Source organism: Scylla paramamosain, chromosome 9, assembly GCF_035594125.1.
Source record: "Scylla paramamosain isolate STU-SP2022 chromosome 9, ASM3559412v1, whole genome shotgun sequence".
Lineage (NCBI taxonomy): Eukaryota > Metazoa > Arthropoda > Malacostraca > Decapoda > Portunidae > Scylla > Scylla paramamosain.
In genome coordinates this window covers 27,007,501-27,034,360 of record NC_087159.1, presented here as the reverse complement: position 1 = coordinate 27,034,360, position 26,860 = coordinate 27,007,501, and the positions used below count along the sequence as shown (strand labels likewise).

General features: G+C 45.5%; 1 protein-coding gene and 1 long non-coding RNA gene across 3 annotated transcripts in view; one reads left to right on the top strand and one right to left on the bottom strand.

The window, feature by feature from the left end:
* Nucleotides 1-141: 141 nt before the first annotated feature.
* On the bottom strand, nt 142-20,501 carry LOC135103806 (uncharacterized). Of its 2 annotated transcripts, none has more exons than XR_010270203.1 (3): nt 20,388-20,501; nt 796-958; nt 142-617 (listed from the first exon to the last, which is right to left on the bottom strand). It is a non-coding gene; the product is annotated as an uncharacterized LOC135103806 (long non-coding RNA). The 2 variants fall into 2 exon arrangements; XR_010270202.1 differs by having other exon boundaries at nt 806-958.
* LOC135103805 (uncharacterized) overlaps nt 18,892-26,860 on the top strand; it is an 8,056-nt gene continuing 87 nt past the window's right edge. The window contains exons 1-3 of the mRNA XM_064010601.1: nt 18,892-19,464; nt 21,455-21,843; nt 22,382-26,860. The exon at nt 22,382-26,860 is cut by the window's right edge and continues 87 nt beyond it. Of these exons, the coding sequence (XP_063866671.1) occupies nt 19,266-19,464; nt 21,455-21,843; nt 22,382-22,528 (735 nt within the window). The 5' untranslated portion in view covers nt 18,892-19,265 and the 3' untranslated portion in view covers nt 22,529-26,860. The remainder of the gene's footprint in view (nt 19,465-21,454; nt 21,844-22,381) is intronic.

Sequence of the window (26,860 nt, the reverse complement as noted above, 5' to 3'; positions counted from 1 at the left end):
TACCGAAAAAACTGCGCGGGGGGGGGTAATGCAGAGAATAATAATGAGCAAGTTTTTTTGGGTGGGGGAAATGCCAAGAACAAAAGTAATAATAATATAAGGCTTAGGGGAGAAATACCGAAAAACACTTGGGGGGGGGGGGAATGCCGAGAATTAGATTGTTTTGGAGAAATGCCCTAAGAATCTGGCTGGGAAGGAAGGAATGCCGATAAGACTTTATAAAAAATTGGGTGGGGGGGATGCTGAAAATAAGACGTGTACACCAGCAGCAGCACTGGCCTCGACGTGCGAGGAGCGCCTTAAGTTTGTTTTCGGTAATCATCTCGGTATTCTCCCTCTCCGCCATCCTACTTAAAATTTTTTTATTTGTTCCCCCTCCCACGTCCACTTGTTTTCTACTACTATCAATCAATCAATATATGCACACCGACTAATAAAAATGTTTATATTCCTAATTACACACTGTTTTGCAGTCCCGTGCTACTAGTTAGTTGGCCTCCTTCATGGGTTTGACTCGCTTTATTCCTCCTCTTCTGATCGCGCTGGTAGTAGCAGTACTTTCATTCCGAGACGCCTTGCAGAGCTGCCCACTGCACTGCACGGGCGATGAAAGCACACTGATGATGCCACAGGCAGGCAATAAATAAGAAAAAAAAATCTAAGGACCAGAAAGTAACCAAATGAAAAATCCTCAATCTGTCCATCTCTGTGTTTCTATCCTCTCCAACCCACTCCCTTGTCCCCAAACTTTTCCTAAAAATAAATCTACACGACGTCATACAAACACTGACGTACTGAACCCAACCTGAACAAACAACCGCCACATCCTCACACAGCGATCCCTCCACCTGTTCCTCTCCTCACACCTGTCGCGCGGAGGGTACACTTGCCAGGGGATGCGGACTCAGCACGTGCCTCAAACACACGAGCACATCAGAAGACTATCTCATCTCTCGATCTGTAAATAAATAGTTCGTGACAGACCAACAACAGAACAACGATTAAAATACATTACGGTACTCAAATCATGAATTGCTGAGACGTTATGTATTTATTTATGCACCAATATGTTTCACGTCAGTTTTCTTTGTGCTGCACGTTACTTCTCTCTCTTTACACTGACTTGGCAGGCTTAGGAAGATGATACTTCTTTCTTACTCTTATCACACAATTCTGTTAGAAACCTACCTTTTCTATCATCACCTTACTAACTAACCTTTTACTGATGGACTCCAAAACTCTCTTGATTCTGCATTTTCCTCCCTGCTTACGACTTCAACTGTTTACAAATAAATATGTAAAATGGTTTGGTGCAAGTTGGCAGTATAATTTCGAAACACCACCGACAGCAAAACAGGTGATTGGGTAGTACGTACACACCCTCTTACACAGCCTGTAGTTGAAGTATTTCCCTCTTGACCATCATCGTCCGTGGCTACACTAAGCAACGCGTGTCGTACTACCGTGAGCAGTCCCAAGCATTACGGCATAGAGGATATGAACCAACGAAGACAAGAACATAGAAATGCCGCTCCACTAAGACGCTCACACTTGACATCCAGAACAAAAAGCAAGTCGTAATTAAAGGAAAGGCGATAATTAACCAGCGATGAAGGATAAAAAAACAAAGACAATTTAAATAATTATGTAAATGTGATACCCAGCACACAAAGTAAGTAGTAATTAGAGGAAGTAATTAACCAGTGACGAAGAATCAAGAACAGAGCGATGACTTGAGTAATTATGTACTTCACTTTCAGAACAATAAGAATAATTTACTGACTAATTAATTATACATACCTGTTCTGCCCGTCACTCGTCACTTTTCACTAAAACTACACGTGGTCTTACAGATTCCCTCGTGCAAACCATCCATGCACCTTCAGCTACCCTTTCTTTTTTATGAGAGCCTTTTTGTTGCCCTTTACCAGAACACCTTAAATGAATAAATAGATAATAACTAAGTACATTGCACAAAATACCCTTAAATATATAAATCAATAAATAAAATAAACAGCATTTAATACTTACCTTAAGAAAACAAGTCAAAGTGAAGGCAGCTCCTCCACCTTCACACCTCCTCTTCCTCCACTCAGCCTGACCACCAACGCATGAAGACTTGAGACGCCGCCTGCTGCTGCCCACGCTACTTCTTGCCACCCCCTCATCCCAGGACACCCCCGCCTCTCCTCCTCCGCCCCTACCTCACCCCAGGACACCCCCAACTCTCATTCCCCTCCTCTAGCTCGTCCCAAGACATCCCTACCTCTCCTCCCTCTTCCCTAACTCACGCCCGTCTCGCTTCCTCCCGTCCCGTCCTCACCTGACTCGAAACTTCAACTCAGCCCCTTGAAACACTCGGCTGTCCCAAAAAAGGAGTCGCTTCTTTGTCATTTCTTTTGCCTTCACTTTACGTCGAGTTTTTTAATCTGTCTTTGTCTCGTCGCTCATACACTTGCAAAGTTGGCGTCAGTTACTTTTTGTTGTTGTTGTTGCTGTTGCTGCTTTTGTTTCCATTGGCGACCGAACGAAGGCTATAAATTAACTTTTTTTTTCTGCAGTATTGTTTGTTAATAGTAAAACAGATAAAATAGACAGATAGACAGAAATGGATCGATGGACATACAAAATAGATAGATACAGGTAGTAGACAGATAGGTAGGAAGATACATAAGTAGATAAGTAAATAAATAAAAAAAAAGGCTATATTGAAAAAAATATATAATTATCTTTTCACATATACAATTTTAAATACTCGACAACAATTAAGGACGAGAGAGAGAATTCACTGAAAGCCGCGTCATTAATGCAACTCTAATCACTTCGGAATATTGCGTTGGAAATAACAATGAGGGTAATTTGATTGTTAGCCGCTTGTTTGTTTCTTCAATCGGTGGAGTTCACGTGGCATTTGTTATAATTTATTAATGTCATGATTAGTAGTAGTAGCAGGAGTAGTAGTAGTAAGATCAAGTATTGCAAACAGTCGGAAGGAGAGAAAAAAAAACAGGAAATAAAGATAGGAAAAACGGAAATAAAACAAAACAATGAAAGAAAGCACTGCTCATCAGATTACCTTATTACCTACACTACTAAACACAGGTGACGCTGCGGGAGGAAGGAAAGACAAACACGACCAGAGGGTGACGAGACAAGGAGGAGGAGGGGAAGGAGGAGAACTGGGAGAGGATGGAAACAAGTAAAAGAAGGACGAGAAAGAATAGATGAAGACAAGGAGGAGAGAGATGAGGACTAGAGATGAGGAAAACAAGGGGAAAGAATAGATGAGGCCTAGGAGAACAAAAAGGGGGAAAATTAGACGAAGACAAGGATGAGAAAGAGGAAGACTAGAAAGGAGAAAGAATACAGGAGGACAAGGAGGAAAAAGAGGGGTTCTAGGGAAACAAGGAAAAAAGAGATGCCCAGACCTAGAATAGAGGAGGCACGAAAAGAAAGAGAACGAGGATAACCGAGGAATGGAGACAAGGAAACGTAGGGGAAAGAATAGAGGACGAGGAGGAGGGCTAAAGACGAGGAAAAAAAGGAAGTGGACAACCAAAACAGGGAAGGTACGAAGAAGAGGACGACGACGATGAGGACAAGAAAAGAAAAGAAACACAAGAAAAACGCAGGAAGGGGATATCCACTAACCAGAACAGGAACTCCAAACCAGGGCGAGGGCAGTACTTCGAGTCGCGCGCTGCGGAGCGAAGAGAATGAGCGAAAAATTAATCAGTGTCGGCCAGGATAATTACTCCGCTGCGCTTAGGCGAGGAGAGACGCGCGGTCGATGCGGAGACAAAGGCGCGGGCGGGCGTGGGACGAGCAGTTGCGAATCTTTATTGCAATTGCACACCGCTGCCGAAACACGCATGGGTGGAGCGGCGCGGAGGACTGCACCACATTACCACCTCCCATAAGGCTGATTTCTGAGGCTACTAGTGGTCAGAATCCCGCCCTTCCACACCTCGGGGCCCCGGTGTGGGATGACATTGGCTTGCTCCTTAACCTCGACATCGGCTGCTCTCGTCATCTGCATTTTTCCTCTGCATTTAAGACAAAAGGAATCCAGTGAGGCTGATGATTTCATTGACACGAGGCCCCACCTGGTTTTAAGAGAGCAGCAGCAGCAGGAGGAGGAGGAGTGGAGGAGGTAGGGTTGTAAAAATAAAAGGAAATTAGCTGCAAGAGAAGATGGGGTAGTGTGTGTGTGTGTGTGTGTGTGTGTGTGTGTGTGTGTGTGTGTGTGTGTGTGTGTGTGTGTGTGTGTGTGTGTGTGTACAGTGCGTTGTAAAAAAGATAATGAAGGAGTAAAGGTGAATGCGGACTTATTACGAGGGGAAGAGTGGAGGGATTAGAAGAAAAGGACTCGGTTATGAAAATGTTGTTATTGAATGTGACATCGCTGAAAGGAATGGAGACCCTGCACATGAAAATTACGATAATATTAATGCTCATACTACTGCTACCTGTACATGCTATTACTATTATTACTACCGCCACCGCCACCACCAATACTACTACTGCTTCTACTAGAACATAAGAACGTAAGAAAATAAGGGAGGCTGCAAGAAGCCATCAGGCCTACACGTGGCAATCCCTGTATGAAATATACCTGCCTATCTCCACCTATCATCTCCATTCATAAATTTGTTTAATCTCCTTTTAAAGCTCCCCAATGACTCAGCACTAACAGAATGATTACTGTGTCCGTTCCTTTCATCAGCCGCTCTGTTTGAAAACTATTTCCTTCCTATCTTTTCTTGAACCTATCTTTTTTTTTTTTTTTTAAGCTTCAACCCATTATTTCTTGTTCTACGTATTCTGATTACTGATCCTGAGAATTTTGCTTACGTCACCCTTGTTATGACCCCTATACCACTTAAAGATTTCTATCAGGTCCCCTCGTAACCTGCGTCTCTCTAAGGAATGCAAATATAATAGCTTCAGTCTCTTTTCGTAAGGAACACTCCTCATCCCTGTATCCTTTTAGTCATTCTCCTTTGTATTGATTCTAATAGATTTGCGTCCTTCGTGTAATATGGGGACCAGAACTGCACAGCGTAGTCTAGATGAGGTCTGACCAGCGCCAAATACAACTTAATATTACTTCGGGACCTCTACTTTTAACACTTCCAAAAATTAATCCTAATACCCGATTTGTCCTATTTTTGGCCTCTGTGCATTGGTTTCTCAGACGGAGATCAGAGCTAACTACAACTCCTCAATCTTTTTCGTTATCTGAACTTACCAGAACTTCGTTATTTATTGTGAATCTATTGTGTGGGTTTCTCCCGCCTAGGCCAAGCACTTTGCATTTATTGACATTAAACTGCATTTACCATCTGTCCGTCCATTCGTTCATCCTATCCAAATCTACATGCGAGTCGATGGCATCCGAATCTGACCTAATTAAATTAACCTACCTATCTTCGTGTCATCCACAAATTTATTAACATCACTACAAATCCTACTAAGTCATATATATATATATATATATATATATATATATATATATATATATATATATATATATATATATATATATATATATATATATATATATATATATATTAATCCTTCATTGTTTTCCTCTCCCGTGTGAGAATGAAAAACGTACCCGGACATACTCAAAAAAAACTCTTGCATTAATTTCAGTTCATCACCCCGGAGCGACTCCCGACTGAGCGGCAAACAACACTAGCTAAGCCGCCTCCTTTGGGTCATGACCACCACCACCACCACCTCCTCCTCCTCCTCCTCCTCCTCCTCCTCCTCCTCCTCCTCCTCGTGGCGCCATTTCAAGGATGTATCGCTCCATCATACATTTTTTTTTTGCCATGCCTCTTCAATTTGTCTTCTTCCTTGTTTACTTGTTTTCTTCCTTCTCCTCCTCCCTGTCATCAAAGCAACTCCACCACCACCCACCCAGGTTTCCTCGCCACGTGTCTTCAACTCTCCAGCGACGTCCCTTCTCGGCAGCCTCACCTTCAGATACGCACTTCAAACTGACTGACTCACCAGCGCCACGTCCTCTCTCCCTAGGCGCAGCGACACACACACACACACACACACACACACACACACACACACGGGTACTGCGACTTGGTGTTCTGAAGGCCCTTGTGTAGTGATGAAGCGACACTCCTCCTCCTCCTCCTCCTCCTCCTCCTCCTCCATGGCCCTTCTCCCCCGTCAGGATATTATTTTTATAGGTACTACAAAGTTGTTGTTTTTTCTTTTTTGAGGGGGAAGGAGGGGAGGGTAATATTTTTTTTTACGTCATTACTATTGGGATTATTATTGTTGTTGTTGTTATTGTTAATGATACTAGTACAGTGGTGGTGGTGGTTGTAGTAGTAGTAGTAGTAGTAGTAGTAGCAGTAGTTTCTTAGATCATGCACGAGACAGTTTGTTTACGGTAGATTAGGTTAGATTAAACAAATTCAGAAGATAATTACTAGAATTCAACAAAATCAATGCAAATGAACAGTTTTTATATAACAACAACCTCATTCATTTCACGGTCTCTCTCTCTCTCTCTCTCTCTCTCTCTCTCTCTCTCTCTCTCTCTCTCTCTCTCTCTCTCTCTCTCTCTCTCTCTCTCTCTCTCTCTCACACTAATTTAAGCAGCAAAAATACATTCTCCCAGGGGGCGGGATGGCTGGGGTGGGGGCGCCTCGCCGTGCCTGCCGCCACACACCCTCGCCTCCGACCAGCGCGCCGCACACAAAGCCGCGGCGCCTCTATGGGCATACAGTCCCTAAACTCCTTCCCTTTGTCACGTAGGCGCGGCCGATCGATACTCGTCTATGGTGATTAAGAGGCGATGACCAATGCTTCTCCCTCCCCTTCACTCACTCACTCACTCACGCAACAGAAGGGAGGAGGAGGAGGAGGAGAGGAGGTAGCAATCGTTCCTTATTTCTTCATTTCTTCGATTTTAATTTGTATAGGGCCGGGAGAAAAGCCTGGAAAGTGAGTGAGTCTTCCCGCGTGTGAATGGCGGGAGGCGTGAAGGCGCTTTGTCCCCGAGGCGGCATCTTAATCAACAGTTGTGATTATCTCGCCCCGTGAATGCTCTGCTAGGTGGCGCCCCCGTCCCGCTATTCCCCGGCGTCGTCAGCTGATGTGCCAACCGAAGCTTGGCCATTACTTACTGTTTGCGCCGCCCTGACATGAATGAGAGGAAAATGTGGTTTTGGGGGAGCAACTTTCCTCCCCCACACGTCACTGAGGACCTCCACGTCTTGTCTCCTCCGTCTCCCTCCGCGGCGACGAACAATACTGTAGGTGTCGCTCTGTTCCTCACGTGTTAGGCTTCCCAGGCACCACTCGTCACCAGCGCATCGGGGACCTGGCTGCATAAAGGCCCGCCAGTCCTGAGGCGTTGCCCGGGGCCTGGCAAGACGAAGGGAAGACGCAGGGAAGACGAACGCACTATCAAGGATTAAGTTGTCGCGTCTTGGTCTCGTCGCGCCTGTCTTAAGAGATGCCTCAGGACGTTCCAGGCGGCGTAACTTAAAAACATCTCTTGAAAAGGTCTCAGTAGTGTCCTGCCTTCAATATTTTCTTCTTGTCTTGGTGAATTTGGTCTGGGTTCGCTAGAGTGTTTCATGCTTCTAGTGATAGTTAAACCATCTAAATGCGTTGGCTGTCCTATACTCTCATTCAGGCCCCAGTTACATGATTAAACTGGTGTTGTCTTCATTTTGGTGTTGTCTTCAAATCAATGAGGTGTGTGTTGTTAAGAAAATATTTCGATCTAATGAAAAAGAGAATAATAGCGATGAGTTTGTACATAGTGGTGAGTGGCTGGACACAAACCTTTCACTTCCTACTGGTACAGAGACGCCTGGTCACTACTCCAGCTCCTTTGAATCCTTCTTCCTCATCACCTCCTTTGCAAACTTCTCGTGGAACTCCTCGACTGCATTTTCCAGATCCTCAGGAACCTCCTCAGCTGGGTTCTCAAAACTGTATCCTTCCTTCATTTTTCCCGCAAACGGTTTCTTGTTTTCCAGTCTGCTAAGGGCGACCTTCACGTCTTTCCCTCCCTGATGCAGAGCGGTTTCGTTCATAAAGGTTTCATTTCGGCCAGCAGCGGTATATCTTTGCCTTCTGGACTGTGGCTGGAGGCTCCGTCCTGTCTTACTTGCTGTTGAGGTTTCTGGAAGAGCAGTTTTGGGTTTTTCAGAAGTTTCAGTCAGAGGAGAGGAGGGCCTTGCAGTTTGAGTGGGAGGAGTCTTACTCTTTGAGAGAGTTGAGGGGGCAGTCACATTCTCTGGGAGAGTTGTGGGGGGAAATTCAGTCTTTGGGAGGGTTGAGGAGGAAGTGGGGACAGTTTCATTCCTTGGGAGAGTTTTGGCGGGAGTTTCATTCTTTGGGAGAGTTGAGGGGGCAGTCACAATCTTTGGGAGAGTTTTGGTGACAGTTCCACTCCTTGGGAGGGTCGTGTTCCTCAGTTTCTGGTTCTGCTTTATCTCCGGTGTTCCTTTCTTCCTCTCGGCTGGCTGCTTCCCCTGGCCGGCTTTCTTTTGTGGAGATTTCTTTTCTGAAGCAAGTGTCTTGGCAGGAGTGGGTCTCTTCCTTAGGGCAGGTTTCTCCTTTCCTGAGATAAGTTTCATTCCTGGAACAAATTTCTTGTTTTCCTGGGCAGGTTTTTTCTTTCTTGGGGCGGGTTTTCTCTTTCCTGTGGCGGGTTTCTTCCCTGGGGCAGGTTTCTTTACAGCAGCAGGTTTCTTTCCTGAGACACGTTTCCTCCTACCAGAGCGTTTCTTTCCCGCCGCAGGTTTCTCCCCCCCGGCGCGTGTCCTGCCAGGCGTGGGCGTGGGTGGACGGAAGGGAACCATGTAGCTCACCTTACCGCTGCAGCACACCTCACGGAAGGGGCCGCCTGGGGGACGCCTTTTCACAACCTTCCATCCCATCTTCTCCCAATGGCGCATCTCACTGTAGTCCGTCACCCGCAGCCTGTCTCTGCCCCGCGCCCGCCACGCACACTCCCCCAGCCACAGCCCATTCATGCACTGCGGCTTCAGCTTGGGCAGCGTGAGGTAGAACACATCACCGTGGCAGCACACCTCAAAGAACCTTGGTGGTGAGGGGCGCTTCTTCTCACGAGTCCATCCCTTACTCCGGAACAGCCGATTAAGACGCTTCATGTCCAGCACGCGCGCCTCGCCTCGACCGTCAATCCGGAAGGAGCACTGGTGTTTTGCAAGCCCCTTGATGCACGGCCCCCTGCACTCCGCCACGAGCACTACCGACATTAGACACGTCCAGCACGTCAGCCACAGGACGTCACGAGGAAACATGTACGTGTCGCTTCAGGAATAGGGAAATATATAATGAATGACGGAGGTTTGTCTAGATGACCGGCCGCTGGGATAGTGGGTGACGCACGGAAGGATTGAGAGCGCTGCTTTTTTTTTTTTTTTTTTTTTTTTAGTTATTGGGAAGGGAAGACTGGACAGGAAAGAGAGAAAATGAAGAAAGGGTAAGGAAGAAAAGAAGTTATTGAATAGACGAATAAAAATTAAAAAAAAAAGGGAAAATTGAAATAAAATAAATAAATAAAAATAAGACGTATCTAACTTTTTATCAACATTATCAGCATTGCTATTACTACCATTATATACATCACAGCCGCTACTAGACCACCACCACCGCCACCACCACCACCACCACACCACCACCACCATCACCACCATTTCTAATCACAAACAAATAAAAAAAAAAAAACATCCATTAAAAGTAGTCCTTTCACATTGAGACTTTAGAGAAACAAAACTGAAATTGATTGATTAAGGAGAACCACGAAACAACAACCCTTCCTCCTCCTCCTCCTCCTCCTCCTCCTCCTCCTCCTCCTCCTCCTCCTCCTCTTCCTCCTCCTCCTCCTGCTCCTCCATCCCCCCCCACCACATAGCAAGCTTTTGTGGCGATAACAATGCCCCACCAATTACCACGAGGGAGACAGGCCCCCGGGGAAGAGGCGGCGCGCAGTAGGCCTAAGAACATTCGAACTTATTTCCCCAGTGGTTGAAAGAAAAAAAAAACGATTGCTGACATTATTACTTCCAGAGAGAGAGAGAGAGAGAGAGAGAGAGAGAGAGAAACTAGCCTTCTTCCATCCTCCTCTCCTCCTCCTCCTCCTCCTCTCCTATCACCATCACATGCCCCTCGACACAAACGGTTCCCACAATGCACAGGTCTCCGGGGACGAAAACAACCCCAACCTAACGAAACAATGAAAGTCTAATGAAGTGTAATGCGTTTTAAAGTCCAGATGACGACTACTACTACTACTAATACTACTACTAATAATAATAATAATAATAATAACAATAATAATAATAATAATATTTTTTCTTCTATTAGTTTTTTTTTATTTCATCTATACTCACCATCCTTGTTTTATTTCGTTCTTGCTTCCACCTTTCGCTGTTTCTTTGATTTATATCTTACATGCTCTTCTTCTTCTTCTTCTTCTTTTCTTCTTCTTCTTCTTCTTCTTCTTCTTCTTCTTCTTCTTCTTCTTCTTCTTTCCTTACTTGTATAGATTTTTTTCTTTTTTTCAGACGAGACTTTGAAAGAAATATTTGAGATTCTGGTTCAGAGAGAGAGAGAGAGAGAGAGAGAGAGAGAGAGAGAGAGAGAAAGCGAAGAGACAATCATAGAAAACGTAACGGACGAAAAACAACTTAGAAAACCTCCTTACAACTTCCACGCGATTATAAACCCTGAAAAAAAAAATGAAAAAAAAATGATGAACTTTCTAAAAAAACCGAAAAACATTTGAGATTACAATCCAAAGAGAAAGAGATAGAGAGAAAGAGCAAGACGGTCAAAGAAAATGGAGCTGAGGAAGAAGATCCGAAGTGTCAACAAGGCATCCGTGACCGAGAAGCTTCTGTATGCATGAAAAAATCCCGTTTGTCAATAATGATTCTAACAGGGACTTGCCTTCCAATACTGCGTCCCTTAGACCAAATGAATAATGCAGTTTCCATTACCTTAAGCAAGAACTGGGAGGGTAAGGAGGGAGGGGGAAACGAAGGAGGAGGAAAATGGAGGAATAGGAGGGTAAGGTAGGGAGGGAAATGAAGAAAACAATGAAAAAAAGGAAAACGAAGCGGAGAAAGAGAGGCAGGAAAGTGAAGAAAAAAAAGGGAGGGAGAAAGGAAGGGAGGAGAACGAAGGAGACAAGGGTGTAAAAGGAAGGAAATCGAGAGGGAAAAGTGGGAAGGAAAAGAAAGAGAAAAAAAGGAAAGGGAGGGAGGAATGAAAAGGAGGAGAATTCATGTAGACAGAGGAAAAAGAGGGAGGAAACTAAAGGGAAATAAGGGAAGGAAGCAGAAACAGAGAAGGAAAGGAGAGAAAGAGAGGAGGAAAGCGAGGGAGAGACAAAAAAGAAAAAGGAAGGAGGAAGAGAAACTAAGTAAATAACAAGGAAAAAAGAAATAAAACTAATAAGAAACAAGAAAACGAAGAAAAAAAGAGGAATAGAATTAAAAGAGAAAAAACTAACAAGGAAGTGAAGAAAAAGGAAAGAAATTAATGCAACCAAAAAATAGAAGGAAAAGGAAGCAGAGAGAGAAAATAGAGAGACGAGAATAGAAAGGAGCTGAACACACACAATTCTTTAAACTCCTGCAGAAGGCGAGGACGGGGAAAGCAACAGAAAACGGGCTTACAGGGGTGACTCGCGAAGCTACGGAATCAAGCTGATTACGACGCCAGATGGAGCATGAGAAGAAGTGGGAAGGAGAGGTGGTGGTAGTGATAGCGAAGAGGAGGAGGAGGAGAAATACAACAATAAGAAAGAGAACAAAGAGGGAGGAGGAGGTAAAAAAAATAGAAAAAAGTATGAGGAGGAGGAGGAGGAGGAGGAGGAGGAGGAGGAGGAGGAGGAGGAGGAGGAGAAGAAGAAGAAGAAAAGAAGAAAAAGAAGAAGAAGGTGGGGGAGGAGGAGAAGGATGTAAAGAACAAGAAGACCAAAAAGACCAAGAACAAGGAGAGAGAGGAGGAGGAGGAGGAGGAAAAGGTAAAGATGAAGAAGAAAAGAGAAAAGACGGAATGAATGCAGGAATAACGGAAGCAAAAACAAGAGGAAACGAGAAAGAAAAAAAGAGGAGGAAACAAACGAAAGAAGGATAACAAAAAGAGGGGACAAAAAAAATGACGATGAGAACGAAGAGAAAGCAAACAAGAGAGAAGAAGAAGAAAAAGAAAAGGAAAAGAACATTCTTCCAAATCGTTCTTCTGTTCATACGTTCCTCTTCCTCTTGCACCACCACCACCACCGCCACCTCCCCTTCATCCCCCCGCTGCGCTGCTCGCCTCTCAGAACAAATGTTGACACACGCCACGATCGACGCCCTCGGGTCTTCACCTCAAAGAAAGCCAATCTTATTTCCTGTTTGTGGACTGGAAGGCGCCTTTTTTCCAGCAGCGGCCTGGCGGGTAGCGCGTGCAGGCTGAGTCAATATATGGGTGAGCACACAAACTTTGCCATTACACGGGAGAAGTTGCGAGATAAGTAATTGGGGGAGTAGATGCATCAGCCGCCCGGTGAGGAATGTGAGACTGGGTTATGACGCAGCTGGAATGAGAGGGAAGCGCGGTAATCTTAAGTGCTTCTGCGTCTTAACTTTTCTTCTTTTTAGCAGACTATGGTGTTAGGTACTGGGGGTTTTAAAGGTGTTTGCATGGTGCTGGCGATGGTTTAACAAGGTTTCCGTAAGTTATTGGGGTTTTTAAGGGTGTTTTCATGGTGCTGATTTAACGACGTTTCCGGAAGTAAGTTTTTTTAAGGGTGTTTCCATGGTGCTGTGGAAATAAAAACATAAGCACATAATAAAATAAGAGAAGCTGCAAGAAGCCACCAAGCCTACACGTGGTAGTCCCTGTATAAAACATACCTACCTATCTCCACCTATCATCCCCATCCATAAATTTGTCTAATCTTTTAAAGCTCTCCAGTGACTCAGCACTAACAACCTGAATACTGAGTCTGTTCCACTCATCTACCACTGTATATGAGAACCAATTCCTTCCTATCTCTTTCTTGTACCTAATTTTTTTGAGCTTGAACCCGTTACTTTTAGTTCTATTCTGATTACTGATCCTGAGAATTTTGCTTACGTCCCCCTTGTTATGACTGCTATACCACTTAAAGACTTCTATCAGATCCCCTCTTAACCTACGTCTCTCTAAGGAACTTAAATTTGATACCTCTAGTCTTGTTCCATAAGGAATACTCCTCATCCCTCTGTATCCTTTTAGTCATTCTCCTCTGTACTGATTCTAATAGACATATATCCTTCCTGTAATACGAGGACCAGAACTGCATAACATAGTCTAGATGAGGTTTTAATGATTCTGGTAATACAATAATGATTTTGGAAGTTATTGGAATTTTCAAGAGAGTTTCCATGATTCCGGTGATAATTTAACTATGATTTTTAAGCTGCTAGGATTTACTAAAGCGTTTCCATGATTCCAATAATAGTTTAACTAGAATTCTGGAAGTTATTGGAATTTTCAAGGGAGTTTTCATAATTCCAGTGGTAATATAACTTGTATTCTGTATCATTCTGTATTCTATATCAATGGGGAAAAAAAAAATAAGTACACAAACACAAAACACTACTCGTGATTTTTAATATTCTTTTTGGCCATTTTCTTTTGGGACTGGCCTTTTTTTTTTTTTTTTTTGTCGCTCTTGGCTATAATCCGTCTTACAATAAAAAATAGATAAATAAATAAAAATTCTACGGCCCTTGAAAATAGTCTATGATAATCCAGAGCCTTACAGAATACGGGTCAGGGTCATATGGCGCAGGTAAGCGTTACGAGAATTCGCTGCCTCTCCCGCCAACAATATCGTAAGCCGGGATTCGAATTCGTAGTTTTTAGGACGTGAGATGAGCGCTGTACCGTAGAGCCACCAGGATAACGTTCTCTCCCTCTCCCCCCCCCCTCTTCCTCCCTTCCCAACAATATTCTGCCCACACACTCAAATACATAAAGAGATTACTGTAAATGACGTACATTCACACATACAGACAGACAAAGAATAACAGACAGACACATAAATACATAACCCTCATACATGGACGGACAAACGGACAGACAAACAGACAGACGAACAGACAGAGACAGAAATATGCACTACGGCTGATCTCTCATAAAAAGAAAAAGTTGCAGGGATTCCATATTAATGACCGCCGTTTTTTGTAACTGACAGGCATATTTGTGCACCATTTTGGCATTAATGTGTGCGCGCCAATGCTGTTTCTCTCTTTTACGTGTGTGTGTGTGTGTGTGTGTGTGTGCGTGTGTGTGTGTGTGTGTGTGTGTGTGTGTGTGTGTGTGTGTGTGTGTGTGTGTGTGTGTGTGTGTGTGTGTCGGAATATTGGAAAAGGTTGAACTGTTTGGAAAGTGGATGGATAAATAATGTAGATAGAGACAGAATAAATACGTAAGCACCAACAACAGTATACAAAAAAATAAATAAATAAATAAGTAAATAGATAAAATAAATAAATAAATAAAATACATCTAAATAAAAGAAATGGAAACATATAAACAAAACATCATCAGTCTTTCAATAAACGGAACTAAGAGGAAGAGACGAACTACGAACACCTATTGCGTCTTCTCTTGGCTTTCATCCGCCAGTAAGAAAAGATAAAAGAAATGAAGGAAAATCACCAACATTACAATTACTCCGAAGTTGTCACCCATCTAATATTTTTCCTTCCTTTGTGTTTTTTCTCTTCTTGGTGTTTGAGTTACGACCAAGTGGACAGGTTAGGAAAAGATCGAGAATGTTGGGATGCTCTCCAGGTCGGTAAAAGAAATGAAAGAAAATCACTAACTTTACAACTTTTCTGACGTTTTTTCCTCATTTAGCATTTTTCCTTCCTTCGTGCTTCATCTCCTCTTGGTGTTTCTTGAGTTACGACCAAGAAGACAGGTTAGGAAAAGATCGAGAATGCTGGGATACTCTCCAGCTCAGTCAGGAATACAAGACGCTGCACCAGTTGCTCTTAGCTCATTGAGAACAGTACAGTTTGAAAGGCTTGTTCATCACGACAGTCAGTGGGAAGATAAGACAGATACATTGTTGCTGGTGTCGAACATAAAAATCTTCAAGTGCTGATATGTCGAGCAAGAGAAAAATAGGTCGAGATGCGGAGGCTATTGTAGTTTTGTTTTCGAAAAAAGAAATATAAAAAGTACATTTCCTGGCGTGGTTACAAACAAAATGCGTTACTGTACTTTGGCTTTAAGGAAAAAGACCTCGAAAAGATAGACTCCGCGGCGTGTTTACATACAATAAAACTAAAATAGGGCAGACACGAGCAGGAAGGAATCTTTTATCACGTCTTCGTCATCGCCTTTCGCTGTAGGTTCCCCGCTGACACTCCATGCTCTCCTGTGGCTAAACATTTGAACCATTCCTTTCTTCCTTCCTTCTTTTTAAACCTTTCCTTTCTCTCTCTCTCTCTTTTTTCCTTTTCTTTTTTGAATTCATAAGCAAAATACCTACATGCTGCTTTTTTTTTTTTTTCCTCTCTCTCGTCTTTGTGCAGTTCTCCCTCAACGTGGCGATTTTTTCTTGTATTTCTGTGCCTCCCAAATGTAAAACCAAACACGAGCACGTGAAAAGGGAGGGGAAAAAAACACGCCAGGGAATCCACAGAAATGGCGGTCATGTTTGGAATCTGTTATGAGACCGCGACAAGAGTTTGGGCAGGCGAGGGTGTTTTCTCTCTCTCTCTCTCTCTCTCTCTCTCTCTCTCTCTCTCTCTCTCTCTCTCTCTCTCTCTCTCTCTCTCTCTCTCTCTCTCACTTAGTATTTCTTATCTCTTCCCCAATATGCATTCAAGTTTTTCTTCTCTTCTTTGTTTTGCTCCTTTCTCCTTGATTACTCTCTCTCTCTCTCTCTCTCTCTCTCTCTCTCTCTCTCTCTCTCTCTCTCTCTCTCTCTCTCTCTCGACCTATCAGCGAGACCTATACAGGCGTTCGATTCCGTGTCTCTGAGGTTGCCCGTGTGATTGACAAACCCGAGAGAGCCACTGAGAGCTAGCGAGAGACCCTGCTGTCTGTCCATACCACGAAGGCAGATATCTCCCCCTCCCCCATCTCTCTTCCTCCTCCTCCTGGTGCCTGCCTCCTTTAGCCCACGTGAGAGATGGTAGGTGATGGGGATAGTACTGGTGAGGGGGTGATTGGGGGTGATGCATTGAAATGGCGAGGGTTGAGTTGAGAGAGAGAGAGTGAGAGAGAGAGAGTAGAGGGGAGATAGATAAACAAATACAGACATACAGACAGGCAATTAAACAGACTGACAAATGTAATGTGTGTGTGTGTGTGTTTGTACCCCGTAACCTAGTTCTAACGAAGCTAACTATTCATGACCACCTCCACATTTTGTCTAATTACCCAACTCCTAAATTCTTCTACCTTTGTCTATCCTTTGTCTATCTCTTGTGTCATACTATATATCCCCCTATCTATTCTTTTGACTATTTTTTCTATCTTTTGTCTATATTATTTGTCTATCTTATTTGTATCTTTTCTGTATTTTTTTTTTGTCTTCCTTCCCTTGAGTCCCACCGTGTCTGTATATCTAGTGATCGTGTGTCTGTGTATCTGTGTGTCCATGTGGCTGTGTCTCCATGTGGCTGTGTGTCTGTGTGTCCATGTGGCTGTGTCTCCATGTGGCTGTGTGTCTGTGTGTCCATGTGGCTGTGTCTCCATGTGGCTGTGTGTCTGTGTGTCAGGCTCCAGAAATATCCAGGTCGCGCGTCACAGTGCCAGGAAATGACTCGACACGGGTCACCGAATATCAATTACCACCGGAACACAGCGAGGCGCCTACCACCTGGGCCCTCTCTCCCCCTTGCCCCTTTCCTCTCCCTATCCGTGTCCCCTCTCTGCCTCCCCTGCCCTGCCTTGCCCTTCTCTTGCCCTCTCTTTGCCCATGACTCCCCCCTGCCATTCTCTGCCCCGTCCCTGTCTCCTCGCTGCCCTATAATTTTGTCCCTCTTGGCTTCTCTCCTCTATTCCCTTCCAGCATCTAGTCACCGATACTTCCGCTCCTTCTGTTTTTCTTCTTCTCTTCTCGCTTCCTTTTCCTCTCCACCTGTCTTCAGCCTCTCTCATCGCCGCAGTGTTGCATCTCTTGCTATCTCTTGCTGTTTTCATACTAGCTGCTCTTCTGATCTTGCTAACTGCTTGCCTCCCCTCCTCCCGCGGCCTCGATGCACAAGAATTTCTTCTTTCTCTCACCCCTATTCTGTCCATCTCACTAATGGAAGAGTTAACTAGTATTCTCAACAATTTATTCCCTTTTCTGGTAAACTCTGGAGCTTTCTGCCTACTTCTGTATTTCCTCCTTCCTGTGACTTGAACTCTTTCAAGAGGAAGGTTTCAAGACAGTTATCCTCTAATTTATGACGATCCTTTCTGACTCTGGGGACCAACACCTCAGTGGGCTTTTTTTTTCAGTTTTGTTGCTTTTGGCCGTTGCCCCTCCTACAAAATAAAAAATTCCACCTCCACCTACGCTATGCACACAGCACATTACGCATCTTTCAGTACTTACGCCTCCCCCACAAACAAAAGTAGATGTAAACCACAACTCTCTCACTCTCTCAAATTCTAAGTTTTTTTTTTTTTTTTCTATGCCACATGGTATCGTTTCCTATTTCCAGCCACATTCTGCAGGGCGGATGGGTGGGTGGGGGAAAGCCTTCACCTGTACTATCCTGTCTTTCCCACTAATAGTTAGTATAGAATAGTTATCCAAATTGCCCTGTCTTCTCCTTCCCTGTCTTACCCTCCCTTCCTTCACTTATTCATGTTGTCACCTCCTCCTCCTCCTCCTCCTCCCCCTCCCCCCCCGTTACGTCTTCTTCCCATTCTTTCCTCCTCTTCCTTTTCCATTGTCACCTTCCTCCTCTCCCTTCTTTCTAACACTTATGTCCCTTGTCTTCTCCCCTCCCTCACCCTGTTCCTTCTCACCACCTCATCAGCACTTCTACCTCTCTTCCTCCTCTTCCTCTCCCCGCTCCTACTGTTCAATACCCCATCTTGCTTCCTTCTCCTTCCCTTTACCACCACCACCTCCTCTTCAATACCTTAACTTTCTATATTTCTTCTCTCTTTCCAGTTATTCCTACATTTTCCTTTCCAACATCCTTGTCCTCCTTCCTCATTTCCCTGTTTCCCTTCCTCTCTTCCTCCTCCTCCTCCTCCTCCTCCCTCCTCTTATTTTTCTTAACCTTAACGCAGCAATACGCCGATCAATTAACGCGCCTTCATAAATATTCTTATTTCCCTGTTCTTTCCCCGCGCGGAGGTCGGGGCGGGGAATGAGGAAGTAATGGGCCTCTTGAAGGGAACAAAACGCCATTAAAGTCTTGTTTCCCATTCTGGCCTGCGTCATGAGCGTTGCTAGGCTCGCTCTCTCTCTCTCTCTCCCTCTCTCTCTCCTCCCAGTTGCCGAGCGGCCTGCCTCCTCCTCCTCCTCCTCCTCGCCTCCCTCCACCCTGGGCTACCCACCCACCCACAGTACCTACCTCTCCTGCCTCCACCCTAACCTACCTACCCACAGCACTCCCTCCGTCCCTTACCTACCCACCTACCTATCTCCTGCCTCCCTCTCTCCATCTCTAGCCTGCCTCCCTCCGCCCTAACCCACCTACCGACCTCCCTCCCTTTCCTGCCCCACCCGCCGCCCCACTCAGCCATACCACCCACCCACCTAGTACCTTCCTACCCACGTATCCACCCACCCTCTCGCCCGTCCTCAAATGAAAAAAAAGGCTCTCATTCATCACAGCACTGAATTACCGAGTGAATTTAAAAACCTCACTTCTTTCCCGTTGCTGCCATGGAGGGAATAGATCAATATGTCAGGCGGCAGCATGGCAGAGAAAAAATGGTAATGGAGAGAGTTTCGGAGGTAAATGAATCGCAGAGACTGGGTAGGCAAGGCAGGCAGGTAGGTTGCAGGCAGGCAGGTTGCAGGCAGGCAGGTTGCGCGCGTTTGTGGTGCAGGAAGCTAAGGCAGGGAAGCCAGAGAGGGAGGGAGGGAGGGAGTAGGAGGGGGAGGGTTAAGAGAGCACCTGTGGGCGGCGGGCGAGGTGAGAGGCGGCGCAGTAACTCAGGCCGCGGCATAGGAGATTGCAGCTCACCCCGCCAGTGCCGCGCGGCCTCACTCACTCGCCGCCCAGCCCCGCGCCATGGTCCACGCGTTGCTGCTAGTGGGTGCGGTGCCTCTCGGCCTCCTCGACGCCGCGCGACTCGACCCAGACCTCGCTGCTCCCGGCGACACCCCCGCCACAGCCACCGCCACTGCCACCGCCACTGACAACACCGCTACTGACGACACTGCCACCACAGTCCACAGCATGAATTGGCGCGCCCTTCTGGAACGGCTCGGTAAGGTTTTGTGGAGTTTTGGTTACGTTTTCTATTTTTTCTCCTCTTTTCCTTCTATATATACATACTCATACTTTTCGTTTTTTTTTTTCCTTTCTTTTCCATTTTTCTGTTTCTTCTTCTTGTAAGTAGTAAACATTGAAAATTTCAGTTACGTGCTTTTTTTTTAATCTATCTATATTTCTTTCCATGTACATACTAGTATCACACTTTTAAAATACATTATTATTATTATTATTATTATTATTATTATTATTATCATTATTATCATTATTACTATTATGGCCATTACCATCATCACTAGCATCAGTATTATCATTTCCATTACAGTTATTATTATCATTATTATTGTTGTTGTTGTTGCTGTTGTTATTATTGATGATCAATTCGCGCCGAGGCAAAGATTACTTCTTGGGTTTGTTTGGTTCCACGGAGGGAGAGGACTGGGAGGGAACGGAAGAGAGGGAGAGGAGTGAGAGAGGGAGAGGAGGCTCATCTCTCCCACTGAGCACGAAGAACCAGAGGAATTATGAGTTTTCTGAGAAGGACATTTGTTCGGGGGGAGAGAGAGAAAGAGAGAGCGAGCGAGCGTAGGGGGAATGTTCTTGATTACTAGGGCAGTTGGTCGCGTGTGTGTGTGTGTGTGTGTGAATCAGAACGCTTGCCATCACAACAGCAACACAACGCCATCAGGTCACAATAACACAAACACGATAATCACCATAACACAAACAACACTAGCAAAACAGCAGCATGAACAACATTATCACATCACCATCAGATCACCACCACAACACAAACCATCGCATTATCAAGGTAACAACCATAACAACGCAATTACATCACACAACCACCATTACAAACACAATCACCATTAACTCAACCATTATTACATCCTCACGAAAAGATATTAATTAACTCACCTTGCAACGTTTAACCTGAAGAAGGAGGTCCTAGCAAGCACTCCTTCCCTTTACGATACACACGCCTCAAGCAGGGAGAACACGCAGCACTCTTCCCTCTTTGATAACGTTAGGGTGACTGAGCTATAGGGAAGGCTGCCAGATAGTGTACAGCAAATTTCAGGAGATTCCGTTTAAATTTTCAGTAGAAGGGTGTTTAAATTCTGGAGATTCGTGTTGATCTCAATATCATTTCTTGCATTTACGATAATGTTTGGGTTAAATAATGATGGGATAAATCAAATTAAGAGAATTTGTATGTTTTGGGTACAGATGAAGTAAAAAAAAAAAGGGGGATTAAAAAAAATGAATCATGAAGAATTCGTGAAAATTTGTACCAATTTCAGAAATCTGTCATATTTCGGGAGATCAAACAACAAAGTAAACGAGGAGAAAGAACCGAGCAACACGTGAATTCTAATTGGTCCACATGTCCACTATCTTGTTCCTGGTTGGTCGAGGCGTAATACCCTCTGGTCAGTAGGGAAAGTGTTGCCATCAAGTGTCTTTTATTTCCCACTTCAATGCTGACTAGTGACATAGTGACCTCCATTTTCTTTGTTTCAAGGACAATGTACGGGTAAACAGCTTTTGTACCTTTTCTGATAAGTGCCGTACCTTCTCTTTTCTAGCGCTCATATTGATGGGTAATGGTGGAATAGATTGTAAAATGTAGTGAAGGTGATACCGTGTAAACAAGCAATTTAAAGAGAGAGAGAGAGAGAGAGAGAGAGAGAGAGAGTCCAGTCATTCTTTCAAAACATCAACTCGAAAGCAAAATCGATTATAAAAATCTTTCAACGAGACAGAGAGGAAAAAAATACAAAATCTAACCTGAAAATTCTTTATAACGCCTCCAGTCATTTCCTTCCACCTCGCATCAACATCAGTCAATCATCTAATCAATCAGTCACTCACTCACTCACTTCCTCACCCACTCAATCAGTTAATCAGTTAGTCACTCAATCAGTCAGTCGGCCAATCAACCAGACATTTACTTACTCAGTCAATCAACCCACGCCACACAGGGACACCGCAGCTTCCTGACATCATCCTGAGCAACTCGCAGCACCCAGCAAGCCACGCCAAGCACAAACCAGACATCCTGCTTGCCGACCCTGCCTCAGCCGCCGCAGCAGAGGCCACCACGCCCTCAGAGGTGAAAGTCGAAGTCCCCTCCTCCTCTTCCTCCTCCTCCTCCTCGAGTCCCAGTCAAGAAGCCATCAAGTCCCAGAGCAGTGAGGGTCGCCTGCCGCTCGCTGATTGGCTGCGTGAGGCCCTGAGTGTCCTGCGGCATAAGGACGAGGACAAGGAGGAGGAGGACGAGAGGGACGGCGCGGTCGGCAGCGAGGAGTGGCGGGAGGCCGGCGCGCTGCTACGGAAAATTGGTGATTTGCTGGACGGCTGCAGTACCTGGGTGAGTTATGATGGTTGTTAGTATGTTATTGTTGTTGTTATTGTTGTTGTTGTTGTTGTTGTTGTTGATCATAAGGTAAACGTGTTTGTGTCCTGCTTGTGGTGAAATGGTATTAAAAAGGGACAGGTTGTTTTCAGTATTGCCACAAATTCATGAAAGGTAGAATATTTACTATTTCATTAGATTTAGTCTCCTTTCCTCCGTTTCTCGGATGCCACCTCGCCTCGGAGGATGAGGCGTGGTGTATTAAGTTGTTACTCTCCTCATCACAGCCATCATTGCTAGGCGCTGGTGGTTGCAGTGATGCACATGGTAATGGCTCCTCTTTGGTATCCAGTGTTTGGTTGTCACGGGACGGGTTGTGTTATAGCGAGGGCTGAGTGCCGCTGCTGTCACGGGAGTCATTAAGGGTGAGGCGCCGCCACTGCCTCTCTGCCTCACTCTGCCTGAGCCCCGCGGGGTGTGAGTGGAGGTGTGCGTAGTGGTGTGAGGAGTGGGATGTGTTGGCTGGCGCCTGACCCTAACACTTGGTCCCCAGAGCGGCAGGGGAAGGATGACCTCCGCGGCCCTCAGCTTCCCCCTGGCGCGGCCCCTCGCCTGCTGCTGCTGCTGCTGCTGCTGCTGCTGTCTCGCCGCCTCCGTCTTCGGTCTGCTCACGTGGCGGCTCCTGCTGTGGTGCCGCTGACCGCCTGGCTGAGGGAGGACGTCCACTTGCACCTTCAGCAGACGGCAGCCTCCCCCTGCAGTTCATTCCTCTTCCTCTTCCTCCTTTTCCTCCTCCTCGTCAGCAGCTCTGCCGCCGACCCTTCCCGCACCACGTGTAGGTCACAGTCCACGCGTGTAGTCTGTTCCCCCGCGCGTCACTGCCCGCCAGTCGTCACTGCCCTCACGTCTTTCATTACGCCCTAAGGACACCGTTCACGCCGAGGGAGAAAAGGGACGTTTAGGTCTAGCTCTTATTTGTAAAGTAAAAACATTTCAACGCCACTTTAGGACGACCGCATCGAGGCCTGACGGGAGCCATGGGTTAGCGAGAACACTTCACGAGACAGACAAACAAAACAAAATTCCCAGTGAACGCCGTGCGATGTGCGGGTTCCCTCCTCCCCACAACCTCAGCCCGGCGTGTCTGGGCGGCCTGCGACCCACACACGTGCGTCGCCGCGTGAAACATTTAAGTGCCCGCTGCGTGTTGTGTTACATCAGAGGCAGCACAAAGCCGCCCCCGCTCCGCCGCAGCCTGCCGACCTACGCCGCGATACCCGCAGGAGGCAGGTCGTGGTGTTCGCCGCGGCCCAGACACTCCCTTACCCCCTCACTCTGAGTCGCCTCTCCCCCACGTAAGGCGCGAGCTCCTTTTATCGTCTTTAAGTCAAACCATTTATTTTCTCCCTCTGGTTCCCCGCGCCGCTCCTCCCACCCCACGGCACAGAAGCGAGCTGTCTCCCGCCCACACCCACGCAGCCCACCCACGTACTGTAGTTTGGTATAGCGAACATTTGTTAAGATTCTTAATAAACTTTATATGATAAAGTGACTGGATATATAGTTTAACGGCGGTCTATATGTGCTGCCCACCCCCGCCCCACCAAGCCACGCCCCGCCAATCACCCCCGCCAACCACCACTCCGCCACACACACGCTGGTGGTGGTGGGCGTTCCTCAACCAATCAACCCGCCCCCCCCCCCCCCCAGTAGACTTCAGCAAACCAAATCCTGCCCATGTACACTAAGGCGTTGCTCCCTTCCCCCTCCCTCCCTCCCCCTTCCCCTCCCAAAGAGCTCACACTCTAGTCAACGTTCTCTGTAGGCAGGTGAACGGTCATTCCCAGTTTCTAAGTACACGAGCTCAGTGTATCTGCTCAACACATTGCTCATTCACGACACAGACGCCAGGATCGGAAGGTTTAATAAGGCGATAACACTTGATTAGTAGCTCTGTGTGTCTATAAGGACCATATTCTGAAACACCTCTGTGCCGCATCTTCATTACATTCAAAGGGCTCTAGTTGAAGTTACGCGAGTTTTAAGGGTTTTTTTTTTTTATGATTTTAGTGACATGTTAACAAGATTTCTACGTTATTAACTGGATAAACACTGCCCAGAACCCGGCTAATCATCTCTTTGGCCTTTGAAAATTGTCGTGGTAAAAGAGCAGCGCGTCTCAGAATGTAGGACTGATGAGAGACAACTATTCATGACGCATCACCAATAACACCATAACCATAATCACTACACTATCACTACCAGTAACACCACCTACCACCACCTCAACCACACACTCTCCCCAGCCCTAACGACACCCAAGGGCCAAACCACAGTCCACCACACCACACTGTCTGATTAATTTGCCACGCGTACATGGCAGAAAAAAAAATTGAGAAAGAAAGGACAGCAAGGTTTGGTTCGATGTTCTTCGTAATGTTTGAAGGCGCCTGCGTGTTCGTGGCAGTGTTTTATTCAATTTCAAACCAGCCAGTGAACGTTTCGAAGCTTGTGATGTCGGTGGTTGTCAGTAAAAGCCGTAGCACCATGACAGAGACGCCATCATGCGCAGCTGACACACAATTCGACATTGTTGCATCTTAATTCTCGTGCATTTAGCGTGATACTCTTTTTCTTCTTTATTTTTGCGTATAAATGAATCTCTGAGGTCAAACAGTCCATTGCGTGTAGTTGCAGGAGATGACAAGCTAGTTTGGGGAGAGCAATCGTCCCTTACCGGCAGCAATTCAACTTGAGACACATTCACGCCAAAAAATAAATAAATAAATAAAATAAGTCAACATCACCACTATTCGCAACACTTCTGCACTCCGCACCTTCACTCCTCACACACTGTCGGGCCAGTCACCGCCACCCCTCACCGTCAGATCAACACTTAAGTCCCTTTCATACGACGCCACCAGTGCCGTCGTTTGAAAGGGGCCTTAGATTTACCTTTGAAGATGAACGGCACGAAAAAACGACTCTAAGGTTGCAGTGAATTCAGGGGAACGTTTGAAGTCAACCAAGAGAACTTTAGAGTCAGTACCGGTATCGACTGACTGACTGAATGAATGAATGACTGGTTAGCTAATTCAGTTCTCCACAGAAACAGGGTCATAAGCTATCGAGATACGAAAAAACGTCTTGCATCGCAGTTAACTAACAGAACTTGAGTCAGCACCACTATCGACTAACTGACTGACGGACGGATTGACTGACTGACTGACGGACGGACTGACGGACTGGTTGGTTAATTCAGTTCTCCACCAAAGCAGGGTCATGTGCCACCGATCCTTACCACGACACTCGCTCCTTCTGCCAAACGCGGGAGTCTGAGTCTGAGTCTCCACACGCATTACAGGCATCACGAGCAGCCGGGACTGACTTGATAACCGATACGCCAATACCGCGCCGCAAAGCTCTCACAGGAGGAGCCGCGAGTCTTCAAAGGATCGGGGAATGGGGAAAGAAACTCAATACTCAATCCGCAGCCCTGCCTTCCCCAATCCCCCTCCCCACTGCCTTGCTTTCTCCACCTCCTCGTGTTCTCGCCCTCGTCGTCATCCCAACCCCAAGTACAAGTTACTTTTTAAATCACTCGTTACAGATAATACGAAAACTTTTATTAGTATTGCAATAACGATACACTTACACGCACACACACACACACACACATACACACGCACATACACACACACACACACATTCGCCGAGATCCGTTATGTAGCGTTTAAGTGTCTTTTTCTCAACATTTCACGGGCCAACAGGGTGATCTTAGGCGTCCCATGTGTCGTGTGCTGCTCTTCCACGCCCTCTGTGTGTGAATGATTGAACTTATAACTGTACTCTCGCTTGAAGTTTTGCCTTGGAACCTTCGGCGTACTTCCTTCCACTGCGCTCAACGTTGTGTTCATTCTTTAGTCCTCTGAGTTGCCGCCAGTCTTGCTAAACATGATGAGACTTAAAGCACATCACATTAATTCCCTACCACTGCGGTATACAATAATTCACAGCACTACAAGCGATGTATGGTATCTTTATAAGCATCTGCAAGAAAGATGATAAAACAGAATAGATTTTACAATTTGTAGACAATACAATGTTCGGAGGTGGCTGTAGAGCAAGAAAACAGGTCTTAGAGTGGTTGGTAATTAAGGAAAATTGTGTGAAGTAGTAGTGAAAGGGATGGCTAAAGACTGAAAGAAAACGAGACGATTGAAAGGAAATACGAGGTTACTTGGCTGATAACTGTGTACTTTTGTGTGTTTGTCTGTATGCATGTAGGAGTGTATACGTATATCCGGTTGTCTGATGATTAATTAAAAAACTTTCAACAAATCAGAGAACGTAAGATTGAAAGAAATATGAAGTTTCTTGTTTCATAATAACTATGTACGTACTTTCGTGTGTATGTATTTATGTATGAGTGTATATGTATGGATGTCTAACTTTGTGTGTGTGTGTGTGTGTGTGTGTGTGTGTGTGTGTGTGTGTGTGGCAGCCTCGAGGTCCCAATGCAGTGGAAGAGTGTAGCAGCGCACGTGGCCGCGTCCCAAAGTTCAGTATGTGTGTGTGTATGTGTTTAGCTCTTAAGGTCCCGCGCGAGGCTCTGCAGGCGATGACCAACAGGCGACGCTCCCTCACACACGCCGCGATAACAGTAACACTCAAGCAGTTCAAGGAAGAAAGATTCGACGGAAAAGAAAAAAAAAATGAGAGGGATATGTAGACAAGTTAGCAGTTTGTTGGTGCATTAAAGAAAGTTTGCGTAGGGAATAATGGAAGGATGTGTAGATAATTTGGGATGCAATGCTGGGTGTGAATTGTGTGATGGATAAACTGACGGTTTGGATTTGGTTATAAAGATGCTGTCCATATGATGTTCACTGAGAATCTGACGGACTGGTTGGTTAACTGACTGACTGATTTTCAGACCTCAAAACAATGGAATCAATCATATAACGCCATAGGTCAAAAATATTAAACTAAACGGAATTGTTAAAAGAAAATTGTGAAATAAGATCAAGTT